We start from the raw sequence: 13,661 nt of genomic DNA, 5'->3' as shown, positions 1-13,661 counted from the left end.
TCAAATAAATTCAATGACGAATATTTATGCCAATTCATTTACTCTTTGAAAAATAAGTTAGAGACTGTAGAAATTTTTGTAAGGAATTTTGGTGATAAAATGCAGGATAAATCTCATCAATTATGCTTGACATCACATTGACATCTGAAAATTAGGCTAATCTGCATAATGCCAGATCGAAATATCGAGTATTGCTAAATAACGAGATATTTTGATATTTGTCATTTCAGACATTTTCTCTATTGTGTATGCTATAAAAACGTATATGGTATATTATGGTTGACCTGAGAATAGCGAGAAAAACAAATCTTTTGAAAGATAAAGATGAAAACAAACACTTTATTAATATTTCGTAGCTAAATAGAGGCTAATATACTTGCGTGTATGCAAGAAGTACTACATATGAATTTAAAGATATATTATTTCTTATTATTGCATTAAACACGAGGTAAATGAATACAGTATTAGTTTCAGTAGAATCCGACGTAATTTCCGTTAACTGGACCCCAGACACCGAACGATAATAGAATAAAATCAATTACCCACCAAAGAGTGAAACCTCCAAGCGTAAACAACTTTAAAAAGCCTAAGAAGTAATATCCTAAGTAAAATCTGTCGACACCAAATATTCCTAACAGGAATGAAAATAATATCGCCGTAACTACTGATTTTTCGCCTGGTTCGTAACATGGATAGGTTTTGTTGATCCAATATTGTTCTCCAATACAATAAATTCCATTTAATGGATGACAAATTGCCATTCCAAATGCGTTTTCATCTGTTGTTGAAGGACATCCATTTTTAGGTAGTGTTCCATTTTCGAATTGATTTGCAAATTTATCGAAGGAGTGTGTAATGCATTCGACATATCTCGGAGGAAGATATTGGCAAGGAATTTGAGACAACGTAGGGTCCCATTCTTCCATACGGCAGAAAGTAACACTTCCATTTTCATCTCGCGAACAAATTCTATGAGTTGGAAGATTGATCGTCAATATGAAAAACATTTATAATAAATGAGCAGAATACTGCATTATTACAAAGATAATATTCTATGAAATGAATGTTATATCTAAGAAAAGGAGATATATTGTTAAAAAAGTAAATAAAAAAAGAATATTTTGGGTCATTTTTGATAAACAGAATATAAATAATATAAAATTTTATTAAATACAACAATCAAACTATAATTGGTCATTTTGTTTCAGCGGGTGTCGCTTCAAGTTGAGAATCAGATTCTCCTGAAGGATCTGAAAGGTTTTCTTGCTTAGCGAATGGATCGCTATCATTAGACTTGATCATGAGATCATCAGCGAAGTCTTCAATCATATTATCTTTCATATTATCTGTTGTATATTCTCTATCTCGAGCATTATCGAATGGCCAATGGAAGAATGCCATAATATTGACATAAAACACGACCACGGAATTTATAAGCATCTGCGGCATTGCCGAACTTGCAATATATTTCTTATTTAAGAAACCAAGGCCATTACTAAGAATAATAAGCTCCGTGAAGATGCAAACAAAGGAATATATACGAACTTTGTAGTATTCATCACCACTGACTCGAATATAAACCTTAATTATGATGTAAATTAACCAAACAATCAAAAACATATGAACAAAGAAATAAACAACACTAATATTGATTTTGATGTTATAAGGAACCTTCAAACTTTGTAATGAACCTACTAAAAAGTAGATAATCACATAAAAAAGTTTGATTCTGAAATATGATTTGTAAATTTTTGAGTTTTGATACTGTAAATCATCAATAATGTAAAGAGAAAATAGAGCTATCGATGCCACTAAGAAATTAAATGCAAGAATGTCAACTAATAACGAAAAACTTGTTAAAAACAGCATTGTAAGGATATTCGTAGGGAAAATACAGATAATGGCTATTCGTAAAAGGTATCTCGTGTATCTCTGCTGAGGAGCAATTGAAGATTCTGTAATTTTTGGAATCTTTTTGTCAAACCAAAAATTAATGAGCGTAATTGATAGGAAAAACAGTAATTTTACGCTTGACATGAATGCATAGTATGCGTTATTACCTTGCTCAATCATCAAAGCCGAAGAAAAAGTTTTATCATGTTTTGAATAATTTACATCGTATCTCATTTCCTCGCATTCCGTAAAGCGTGCACTTTCAATATCAAGTCTCAAGAAGTTTTGTGGCTTTTCGATTTCGTTGAATCTCCAAGTTCGATAAAATCTTTTTGAATTTGACCATGATATGTTACCTTTTTCGTAACATTCGTAACTTACGTTTATATCGAGATTGATATTTACTCTTTTTTGACTTGGAAAGTAATTCAACATTAAATACGCTTTGTAGTACATATTTGCTGGTGTAATTCGTGTAACATTTAACTGCAACCTCTTAGTATTTCCACTTTCGATGAGTTGTGGGAAACCATGAAGTAGTCTTTGTCTTGGCGCAAATAATCCTGAAATTCCAGCGGCCAAAATCATAAGGATGAAAAATAAGATGGTCATAAAGTCATTGAACCTATTATGCGCATCAATACCCATGAAGGAGTCGTTCTGCTCAGTGCCTAAGTCCTCTACAGCACTATATTCTCCCATAGGATTTACAAAAGTGACAAAGATTTAGAAAAGTGCCATAATTTTTTTTTTCTTGTTAGAATTTTTTTTTAATTTATAACGAAAAATGGATGAATTTGATGAAATTATCGACAACGGATTATTTGCTGCCGATGACATTATGAAAACTATAAAGTTGGCATTGACAGCTTCCACTACACATGAGAAAGATAAACTAATCCACCAGATAAAAAAATTATACGCTATTGAAAATAACTCTATGGATGCAGTATTAGCAAATAATGAAGAAAAAGCAAAAGTTCTCGACAAACTACAACAGAAGGTAGATGTTATCACATCTCAATACAATACTTTTGATACAAATACATCATTTATTCATGAACTTGCAAGAAATCCTCCAAATTCAAAATCAGAGTTAATAGAATCAATACACGAAATTGAACAAGCAATATTACAAATCAAACCTCTTGCATCACCAAAAGCACTTGCGCAAGTATCGCAATTATCGCCAGAAAAGGATCTATTTGAATTAAAAACACGTGATTTACTATTTTCAAGACTTGAAGAACTGACTTACGCTCTTAAAAAAAGAATTCTTGTTGTTGAAGACTCAACTAACTCTTCAATTGCTGTAGTTGAAAAATATGGTAATGTTTCAGGCTTAATCAACTACCATAACGAGCTTTTGGAAGAAAACGAAATACTAAAATCAGAAGAATCAAAATTCATCAAAGATGCAATGTCTAAGCGCAGAAACATGAATTCCATATCACCATCATTATTGTCCAACATTTCTACTGTAATGCAAACAGAATTAACAGAACTTATGAATTACGGAACAAATCTAAACAAATCAGCTGATTTCAATGGCCAATTTCAGCCATTTGATAATGTTTGTAATATACCAAAGTCAATACAATATAATAAAGCAGATTTTGGAACAAATATCGATCCTGATTTAGTAAATAAAATTTCTGAACAATCAAATCCACCAGAACTCCTCAATCTTATGAGAAATATTATACAGCAACAGAATGCAACAATTGAAAAGCTTTTATCCGAACTTTCGCCACTTAGAGCTATAAATTATTCTTCAATTCCAGAACCATCAGAGAGATTGCAAAAATTATGGTCAACAAATGATAAATTTTCATCGCAAATACATGAATTAAGCGATCAAATCGAGAAAACAAATGAAGACGTCAGAAGATTAAATTATACAATCAAAAGATTGATAAAACAGCGTGGATACTACGATGAATTATTCTGTGACATTCAGAAGAAGCTTGTACCTTTAACAGATGAAACTATTGCCCTCATGAAAGTCAATGACAAGAACAAAACAATTTTTAATTCATTGACAGATATTTGTTACAATTTTGCTTTGTCTCTCTTGAACATTGATTCAGAGAACTTTAGTTCGATGAAAGAACTACTCCTATCACGTATCCCTCCACCACCACCTGTTCACAAGGTTGTAGAACCTCCACCACCACCTCCACAGCCCGAAGAAACAGAAACAAGTTCTCATCATTTGGATGATCCAAGAAAATTCTTCATGATCAAACCAACGATGCCAAAGAAACCATCTAAGCCAAGGAGAACACTTACACCTGCTGATACATCACAGGCAAGTCTTTTATCATTGGTGAAAGACGTTGAAAAGAAACCACAGCTTTCAATTATCGGATCGAACAGAGTCCAAATCATTGATTACATCGCATTGATGCATGACGTTGCACAGACTGTTGAAATGAAAGAACCAATGTTTCATGCTGACCTTAATAACTCATTGAGGCAAGTTTTAGCTAAAATAACAGATATAATGAATGAAGCTAAAGAAAATCATCAGAGAGAAATCATGACAAGAGTTTCTCAAGTTGCACAATCAGCACATGGAATTTTGTGCAGGCCGAAACAAGATATCGGAACAACTATTGATACATGTCCGACTACTGAAATTGAGATTCAAACTGAGCCACCTCCAGATCCAAAGGCAAAAGGAAAGAAGCCAGCAAAGAAAAAGTAGAAATTTTTTATTGTTTGTTTATTAATAAAGTTTATTGTTATTTATTACAGAAACACGATTAATAGGGAAAATCGCAACAAATTTTTTAATCACGATTTAAATATATAAATCGCGACCACAATAAAATCGCAATTTATTAATAAATTTTGTTTAGAAATGCTTGAGATTCTTCAATCTTTTTGGCGAATATTACGTTATGGAAAATAAAAATTGTTCTAGCTTCCTTAGTATTAGTTATTTTTAAGTTTTTATTGTAGTATTACGAAAAAAAATTAAAAAAGTGTTTCGGGCGGGGCTCGAACCCGCGACCACCTGCTTATAAGACAAATGTGCTAACCGGCTGCACCACCGAAACCTCTGAAAAAACTTCAGATATTGCACTTTAGATAAAAAATTTGTACTTTTTCCATAATGAAAGAAACGAGATAGCTGAGCAAGACCTTATTGCAAAAGATCTTTCACTTATTTCATTGGAAATATATATTAGGAGCATGAGAACTTATCTTTGATTATGCTGAAATATGATATGCACATAAAAATTTATTAGAAACAAAATGGATTATTTTAAAGTTAAATCTAAATAGCATGATATAAGCAAACAAACTTTATTTGGGAGCAGTTAAATATCTTCTTGGAATGTAAGTCCATTCAGGAGTCGTGTTCTTACTAATATAGTATCTATAGAACATCCATTCAAAGGAAAGCCATTGATCTTCAATTGCACATCCACTAATTCCTGTGATCGTGAACTGATGCTCTCCTTTAGTTAAAGCCATTTTTCCTGTTTCATATTCTACAGGATCATCTTCTTGGCAATTAAAGATTTTCTTGTAATCAATTGATCCAAGATTCACATTGATATCAGCAATTTCAAGCTTTACATCTGTATGAGCTTTGATTCTGAACGAATACTGACCATTTTGAGGTATTCTAATTGTACCTTTAATGGTATAATTAGCGTATGATGAAGAGTATTCAAGTACATCTCCAAACACAGCGGATGTTTCACTTTCAATGATTTTTCCATATGTAAACTGCATCTTTGGATCAACATGTCCTGAAGGAACTGTTGTCAAATCATCACAGAATGGTTCAAGGCCATTTGTACATACACAGGTATTGATATCACCTGTCAATCCATCACTAGGAACGCCATTTCCATTGCAATCTAGATCTACTGGCGTGCAGGATGAGCCAACATATCCAATATCACAATCATTGTGTACACAATCGTAGGAGAGATAGCTGTTAACGAATTCGTTAGTTGTAGTTTCTGTTCTATAACGTGCGTAGTGGTATATATCACCGCCACATGTATCAGCGCAAGACCAAGAATGGAATTGGTAACATCTTCCTTTTTCAAGTGGTATTGGATTTGAGCTTTCGGATACATGAGCTGCATAGCACCAAGCTGCGGAAGCACGATAATCATAGCCATAAAAGACATTATTCACAGATCCGCCAACCCAATCTGCTCCTTCTGAATTAAAAATGTACTTGCCTGTAGTTGGTGGACAAAAAGAACCGTATAAGTTGCTTGTTTGACCATTATTTACTCGAAATGAGTCCGTGAAATTGAAATATCCTGTAACTAGCCATGGCGTTGGTTTAGTTTTAGTAAAATTCCTTAACATTCCCCTATTGCAGGAAGCAAATGCGCTTCTTGAAGCTGCAGTAGCTTTAAAACAGAAGAAATATAGCATGGCGCAAGTATGACGCCAGTTTGCGTCATATTTATCAACTTTTGAATTTAAATAAGACAAAAATATATTTGATATGTTTTTATTCAAATTATTAACTTTTGGAATTGAATTTATTGCATGACGATTATTTTAATCTGAAAAATTAGTTCCAGCGTCATATGTTTAAATCACTTTCAAATTTATTTAAATCAAATATTAGAAAATAATCATTGATGACGCAATAAAATTTCAAGTATACTCTGACTTTTCAATGCTCGATTTTAAGGTTCCCTTAAAATCAAGCTAATTATTGAAAGTATAGAGTATACGACAAATTTACTCTGACTATTTCAGAGAATTGAGCCTCAGCTCAATTCTCTGAAAAGTCAGAGTAAATTTGTATAATAATTTAACTCAAATTGTAAACATATGAAAAATTATTTAAATCAAATATGAAGCATCAATGATTTATCATATAGTGCAAAATTTCAAATCAAATATTTCCATCAAAAAATACTTTTCTATAATCTTAAATACGTCACTTTTCTCTCTTCAAAAAAAAAGTTTTATCATGTCAGATAGAAATAATGGTCGAAATCCATACATATTAAAGATTTTACACGCTTTTAAATATTTTTCAGAAGTGTAATCACACCAGGATAGAGTAAATCTGATTTATTATTTTCTCTAAATAACAATTGAAAATACTAACGGTTTAAGGCTTACGTATCAAGAGAAAACCATTGTGACTATATTGGGTGATCATTTTCAACAACGAGGACATTTGACAATCTTTTTTTTATCTTTTATGACATGTAAAGTGACATTTTTTATAAAAATACATGGAATACCACGAACATTATTACAGTAAAACATTTCCACCGGAAGATCCTTATTTTTCGGGAGGCATGATCTCAATTGACGCGAAATTTTTAGGTGGAACTATTAACACTCGTGGAAATCAAGGTTCTCTCAAATTGATGGCAAAAGATTATGGAATCATACTAAAAGGTGATGAAAACACTCAGTCATTCTTTTACCGAGGCAAAACATTCGCTCTGAAATTAAAATCGGATAAAACATTTATTTTATTCAAAAATATCGATGATAATACTTTGATTGTATCAAATTCATCAGTTTCCTTTACCAAGCAATTATCTTTTTCACAAGATAACAAAGATTGGTTAGAATCTATAAGTATTGGATTATACGATCGAAAGCCATCTGTCAATTGGTCGATAAACACAAATTTTGGATTAATATCATTCGGTTACCATAATGGAGAAGGGAAAATGCTTGCGGCGTATCTTAATCCAAGATATAAAGTTTATAGTGGAATAACTTTTAATAAAGGTCCTTCATTTCCATCATTTACGGGTTTCAAGTATAAAATATTCCCACGTCCTGTAAAATCAACAGTTCTACAACTAAATTTGTGTCTCCACAACGATGTAAGTGAAAGTATTAGCATGGGTATTAAAAATCTTTACTCCAAGCATCTTAATTCGTACTTTTCATTATACTACGATATTGTTTCAAATTCTCGTACAATTATTGCTGATTTTATACCAGATAAACCAGTTTCCGGCCGACTATTTATCACTAATGACACTACAACATGTACAGTATCTGCTCAGGTTACTCCAAAATTTGAATTCTCGATGTCTCAAAATTTAACTTATATAGGAAAGCCAAACTTATCATTTAAGTTTGGATTAGGTACATTTCCAGTAAGAAAATCTTTGGATGAACTCTTTTCTTCAAAATTCTCCAATTTTTGTTAATTTTTAATAAAATTGTTTCTAAATGTATATAATTCTTATAAGAATCATGACTTTTTTATAATTGTCCAAGAAAATCTCTTGATTTTTTTTCATGATTTTGATTTAAGAGCTATAATCGAAAGATTGAAACGGATCCTTAACTAACTTGCAGAAAGCTTGTATTGTAATAGAAAAAATTTGAATTATTAAAAACTATGGAAATAATATATCGCTTTAAACAAAAACAAATACAATAATTCTAACATGTATACATAATCAAGCCAATTAAATCATGTCAATTGCACCTTTTCGTTTCTTAATTTGATATTTTCCTGAATTTGCAATGAAAGGAGTTCTTGCTTCATCTTGCTGACTAGAATTTCCATTTCTAGAAGCAAATCCAAAGTAATAAACTATTACGCCAATTATTGCAATTAAAATAATCCAAATTCCTTTACCAACTGAAATAAATCCAGTTCCTGTAACTTGAGCAAATGCATAATTTGACGAATACAAAATATTGTCAAAAGAAACGTAAATTTTGTAAGATCCCGGATTTAATTTTGGAGAAATGCAAGTTATTGAGTGAGCATTTGTTGAATTGGCTGTTACAACTACGTTTTCGAATTTACAATAAGCTTTAAGCGGTTTAAATCTTGGTAATGGCTTTATTTGAATCGTTACTTTTTCATTTCCAGTGGAGAGCAAATCAGAAGAAGGCGTATCAATTACGAATGGGACAGGAACATAGCATTCAGTTATACCATCTCCATAAAGTCCGATTTCGCATTCACATTTTCCAGGATAAACACAACTTGCGCTTTCATTGCATTGATCAATACACTTATAACATCACTTTCCATTTGGATCTCCGAATGGAAATCCATCCATACATTTACATTTATTATCAACAATGATGGTGTTAAGGGTCCACTGTAAGGCCAAATAAGGCCTATCGTCGTCCCAAAAATATTGCTCGAGATGGTGTTTTTACTAAGGCCCAAAACTTAAAAAAACACAAAAAAATTAACTTTACTCTTTTGAGATCCTTATCAGATATGCAACAATTTGATGCAGTATCGCAATTCGAATCCGATTTTTTAATGTAGATGTACTCTAACATTCTTGAAAAAATGCAAAATGATATTAATCAAGCTTTTCATTTCTGTATCATACACGAAACAAAATCATTCATTATACTAAAATTTATCAAAGTTTGAATAATGAAAAAAATAATATCTAAATTTTTACATTGAGTCGGCTATTGATATGGTCAATATTAAATCGTTTAAAAATGGGCATTGGCCAGAATAATACCCACTAAAATACACATTTTTTTAAATTTTATCAATTTGTTTTGGTATATCTTTATGATAATGAATAAAATGCTTATCTTTCATAAGTCAATACATAATTTATGCTGAAACACAAAAAATAACACGAAAATTTTTGGCCAACATTTCAAAACGAAGGATAATGCTTTGAATATATAAACAATAATACTTTGTCTAGAGAATTAAATTTGTGCTATCCAATTGTCAATTCTTTGAATTTTTTATAAAATGCACGATATTCCGGCATTAGCCTCAATAAATATAAACTACATGCATCACAATATTAGGATGTAATGGCATTAAAGCGAATTTCCTAATTTCTTCTCAATTAAATTCCTAGAAAAACTTAGGAATTAATGATTGGAAATAGGTCAAAAAAATTCCTAATATAAAATTTATACTTAAATTAAAATCAAAATTCGAAAATATCTATTTTTCAAAACACGCATCCAGAAGCGAAAAAATTCGAAAAAATCATGTTCTTATAAAACTCGCTGATTTTGCAATTTTTATGTGATTTGAAGTGATAGAATGTATTATCATCTTACTAAAACATATACTTTATTGTTACATTCACAAAATATTAATCATAACACTAGGAAAAGTGGATTTTCGAAAAAAGACGATAACGATTATTTGCAAATCGCCTCTCAATTTTGAGAGACTTTCAATTTTTACAGTGGACCCTTAATTCCGGCGCATTCATCATAATCATGATATCCTGAGAGATCTGGAACTCTTCCATTAGCATTTCCCATCCAGTTTCCATATCTTTCCTTTTTTTCAAAGCAGATCAACGAAATTAACATCATCAAAAATGAAATTATTCATATAATACATCTCAAGGAAAATGCACTAAAATCCTTAACAAAAAGCTTTTATTAGGGTTGCTAATTTGGATGATCTTTTTGGATCATCCAAATTCGAAAAACCCAAAGATCATCCTAAATTCGAGTTTTGGATTTTTAAAACAGGTATAAATACCAAGCAAACCATTATTATTATTAATGAGGAGCATATATTTGATAAAATATCATAACTTAAATATTTTGGATGATTTTGAATGTGTTGTCACATTCTCCTTGGGGCTCAATTCACACCCCTAAAGATCTTATGTAAACCATTGATTTTTGTGGTATAAACCATTCAAAAAAACTTTTTTTCAAGATTTTGATGATCTTGGAGGATCTTGAAAGATTTTTTGATTTTTTGAAATATTATTCTATAGACATGATACTACAAGATACCTTTGAAGGGTAACGATAGTTCACAATACAAAAGTTATTCCAATTTTATCAACGAAAGACCCACCTTAACCATTTAGCTAAATTATGATTCATTCAGTTACCATTCTAATATTATTCATTTTAAACCAATACAAAGTTTATTTGATTAAATTTAAATAATTTTTTTGCTAAATTCTGAAAATTAGAATACATATAGCTTTATTTATACTTAGATATCATATAGATACTTTGACTCGTTTCATCATATTATTTTGTGTTTTTTCCCCTTGTGTCACTTTTATTATCTTAAGATCCTCCAAGATTTAAACATGGAAAAAATTTAGCAACCCTACTTTTAAAACAATTGTTGATAAATTGAGTATATCATAATTTTTATTCATAAAATTTACTTAATATTGACAAGGCTGTCATGCACCAATGTGTTATAACAGATCGATTTTATTTGAAATTTCATAAATTAATAATTAAAAAAAAATTGATATTCAGAGACGGCGCTACGCGCCTTTTAGCATTTTGGGCACGTAAGTGCCCAGAATGCAAGCTTGAGAAATTTGAAACCTCGTTTCAAATTTCTGCCTTGCTGTTAGGCAAAAAGAAAGTCAGTACAAAAAAAATTTTGAAATTGAGAATAAAAATAATATTGTGAGTTTTTGTGATAATTGGATTTTTTAGAAGATTTTAGAGATTGAAGTCTCAATTTATAAAAATTTTTTAAATTGAGAGGAATTTTAATGATATTATTTTATTGGATATTTGGATTTTTTAGATGATTTTAGAGATGTCAGTCTCAATTTAAAAAAATTTACAAAAAATGATCGTAAAATAATCGTTTTTGCTCAAATCCTTTTCATTTCGGGAAATTGAAGTTAAACATCAAAGAGATGGTCTATGCATATGTGAAATCAAATCATTAAAAAGTGTTTTGATGACTTTTTCTAACCGCAAATTGTCACTTTTTGATGTTTTAAAATTATTATATATCCTATATGCATATAAGATACAAATAAAATCACATCTCATCGTTGTTCCGAATTAATATTTTATTTGTAATGTACATATTATCACAATTACATTTATCATATTAAAATTCAAAAATAATTTTTGAGTTTCAGATCTCCCTAATTTCCCATATAAATATGTGTTTATTTTATTAAAAATAGAATGTCCAATTATTGATAAAAATCGATCCGCTTTTCTACCGGTCAAGCTGTATATATATAGAACCCATCCATGTAAACCTCGATGTCACTTTTACAGCCTCGCTCCGCTCGGCTGTAAAAGTGACATCGAGGTTTACATGATGGACAATCGAAAACAGCAAAATAAAGGTATCACTATGAAGTGCTAAAGGACATAGATTTGCTTTGCATACATTATATAATGAAATTTTGCTATAATAAGTAATCTTCAAATATCCGTTTCCATCATTCGTACCTGGCTTTGTTTCGGCAATAATTCCAAACTTTTCCGAACTCCATACACCGCCAATATATCCGCTTCCCCCACCACCCGATCCGCAATAACCTCTATCATAATCATAAGAAGAAGACCCTCCACCTCCTCCATAATATCCACTTCCACCGCCACCACCACCATACGAATATTTCATATTTGATCCAGATCCCCCATAAAACAGGCTTCCGTTAGTGGCACCTCTATTTGTATATGCCTTTCCACCTGCTTTATCAGAGCCACCACCGCCGATTTTACCATATTCATTAATGGTTGCTCCATCATCCCCTATGATTCCGCCTGCATTACCTCCAGTGCTGGATTGGAGTACAGTAGTACTTCCACAAGCACCCCCTCCTCCCGCCGCGACGATTATTCTGCTCTCAATTTCATCATTACTGATTCTGATGTCAGTACTACCTCCGCCACCACCTCCTGAGGCATAAAAACAGTATCATATCCACCAATACCCCCGCCGTTGTAACCTCCAGGAGTGTTTTTATTTTTATTATGATATAATGGGCCATCTTCACCTTTTCCTCCAATGTGAATAAATGCATCAGTCGAAACATTAACTTTGTAATATCCAACACTAATACCTCCATTCCCACCTTTAGCTGAAGTTGCATATCCCCCAGCTGCTCCAAAGAGTTCGAATTTGTAATTTCCTGGAGCTAATTTTGTAATATATGGCGTGCAGTTGTAAGCAGTAGGACATGGATAATAAAATGTAAATATTGTGGAATTAACATTGGAATTTATTGTAACATGAGGCTCTCCTATGCTTTCATTCTGTAAGTGAAAGTCCAATATAAGACCACGCTACATGTATAAGCATTGAAGTTTCAATAAACTGTACGTTAAATTGAGAGGAAATTGATTTGTATTTTTTTCAATCAAACTCCTATAGAATTTTTTATTATTTTTACGGAAACCTATCTTTGAAATGTATATAAACGCTTTAAATTTAGTTTTCAAAATTTCATTCAATTTGAAAGCCCATGGAAAATTAACATTGTCACTTTTTCGTTAAAGAAAATTTGGAGCTTTGGATAATTGTTGTAAAAATCTATTGAATATTTTAGTCATGGATTTCTAACCTTTTGGATTAATCTGCATACGAGCTCTTCTATTAAATGGCCATGGTTTCGAAACAAATTGTCCATTGTAAACATCGAATATTGCAAGATGTTGCTGGAGAAAAAAAAATTAGAACACTGTGAATATACTATTTGTCGTTGTCATTAATTTAGTAAAGGTTATAAAAAGTATGGACGTTTGTAGTATAGATTTTTATATTTTATGTAGAATCTATCAAGATTGAGCGAAAAGTTTGGAAATATTGAGTATTAAAGCGGAATATGCAAAACCGTTGCGTACAAAGATTATTGTCATATATGTAAAGAATGTTTGGATTGGAAAAACTGCTATGGGAAAGATATCTTATTCCACGGCCGACAATAACAGATTTGATAGTAGGAATATTGTAAAAGTACTTATCTGTATACATAATGGACATATTTCTATTTGTCGTAAAGATGTATACGGAATGATTTACTTCGTAATACGCGGAATAGTAT

General features: G+C 31.3%; 5 protein-coding genes and 1 non-coding gene across 6 annotated transcripts, besides 1 other annotated feature; 2 read left to right on the top strand and 4 right to left on the bottom strand.

Moving 5' to 3' along the window:
• Window positions 1–273: 273 nt before the first annotated feature.
• Window positions 274–1,007, bottom strand: TVAGG3_0275690 (amyloid-beta binding; the record flags this gene model as incomplete). The annotated part of the gene is made up of 1 exon (XM_001327734.1): window positions 471–1,007. One exon carries the CDS (start codon window positions 1,005–1,007, stop codon window positions 471–473), a length of 537 nt encoding a protein of 178 aa, XP_001327769.1.
• Window positions 1,008–1,139: 132 nt separating this feature from the next.
• TVAGG3_0275680 (transmembrane protein 181 family) lies at window positions 1,140–2,595 on the bottom strand (the record flags this gene model as incomplete). Its single annotated transcript, XM_001327733.1, has 1 exon — window positions 1,195–2,595. The coding sequence occupies one exon, from the start codon at window positions 2,593–2,595 to the stop codon at window positions 1,195–1,197; it is 1,401 nt and encodes a 466-aa protein (XP_001327768.1).
• Window positions 2,596–2,667: 72 nt separating this feature from the next.
• Window positions 2,668–4,654, top strand: TVAGG3_0275670 (uncharacterized protein; the record flags this gene model as incomplete). The annotated part of the gene is made up of 1 exon (XM_001327732.1): window positions 2,681–4,603. One exon carries the CDS (start codon window positions 2,681–2,683, stop codon window positions 4,601–4,603), a length of 1,923 nt encoding a protein of 640 aa, XP_001327767.1.
• Window positions 4,655–4,884: 230 nt separating this feature from the next.
• TVAGG3_0275660 lies at window positions 4,885–4,958 on the bottom strand. Its single transcript has one exon. It is a non-coding gene; the product is annotated as a tRNA-Ile (tRNA).
• Window positions 4,959–5,131: 173 nt separating this feature from the next.
• Window positions 5,132–6,358, bottom strand: TVAGG3_0275650 (teneurin transmembrane protein family; the record flags this gene model as incomplete). Its single annotated transcript, XM_001327731.2, has 1 exon — window positions 5,209–6,237. The coding sequence occupies one exon, from the start codon at window positions 6,235–6,237 to the stop codon at window positions 5,209–5,211; it is 1,029 nt and encodes a 342-aa protein (XP_001327766.1).
• A 769-nt stretch (window positions 6,359–7,127) lies between these two features.
• TVAGG3_0275640 (uncharacterized protein) lies at window positions 7,128–8,069 on the top strand (the record flags this gene model as incomplete). The annotated part of the gene is made up of 1 exon (XM_001327730.1): window positions 7,128–8,069. One exon carries the CDS (start codon window positions 7,128–7,130, stop codon window positions 8,067–8,069), a length of 942 nt encoding a protein of 313 aa, XP_001327765.1.
• A 906-nt stretch (window positions 8,070–8,975) lies between these two features.
• Window positions 8,976–10,069: a mobile genetic element.
• Window positions 10,070–13,661: the final 3,592 nt, after the last annotated feature.

This window comes from Trichomonas vaginalis, chromosome V, assembly GCF_026262505.1.
Source record: "Trichomonas vaginalis G3 chromosome V, whole genome shotgun sequence".
Classification (NCBI taxonomy): Eukaryota; Parabasalia; order Trichomonadida; family Trichomonadidae; genus Trichomonas; species Trichomonas vaginalis.
The sequence above is the reverse complement of the archived record's forward strand: the minus strand, read 5'-3'. Positions and strand labels throughout refer to the sequence as shown.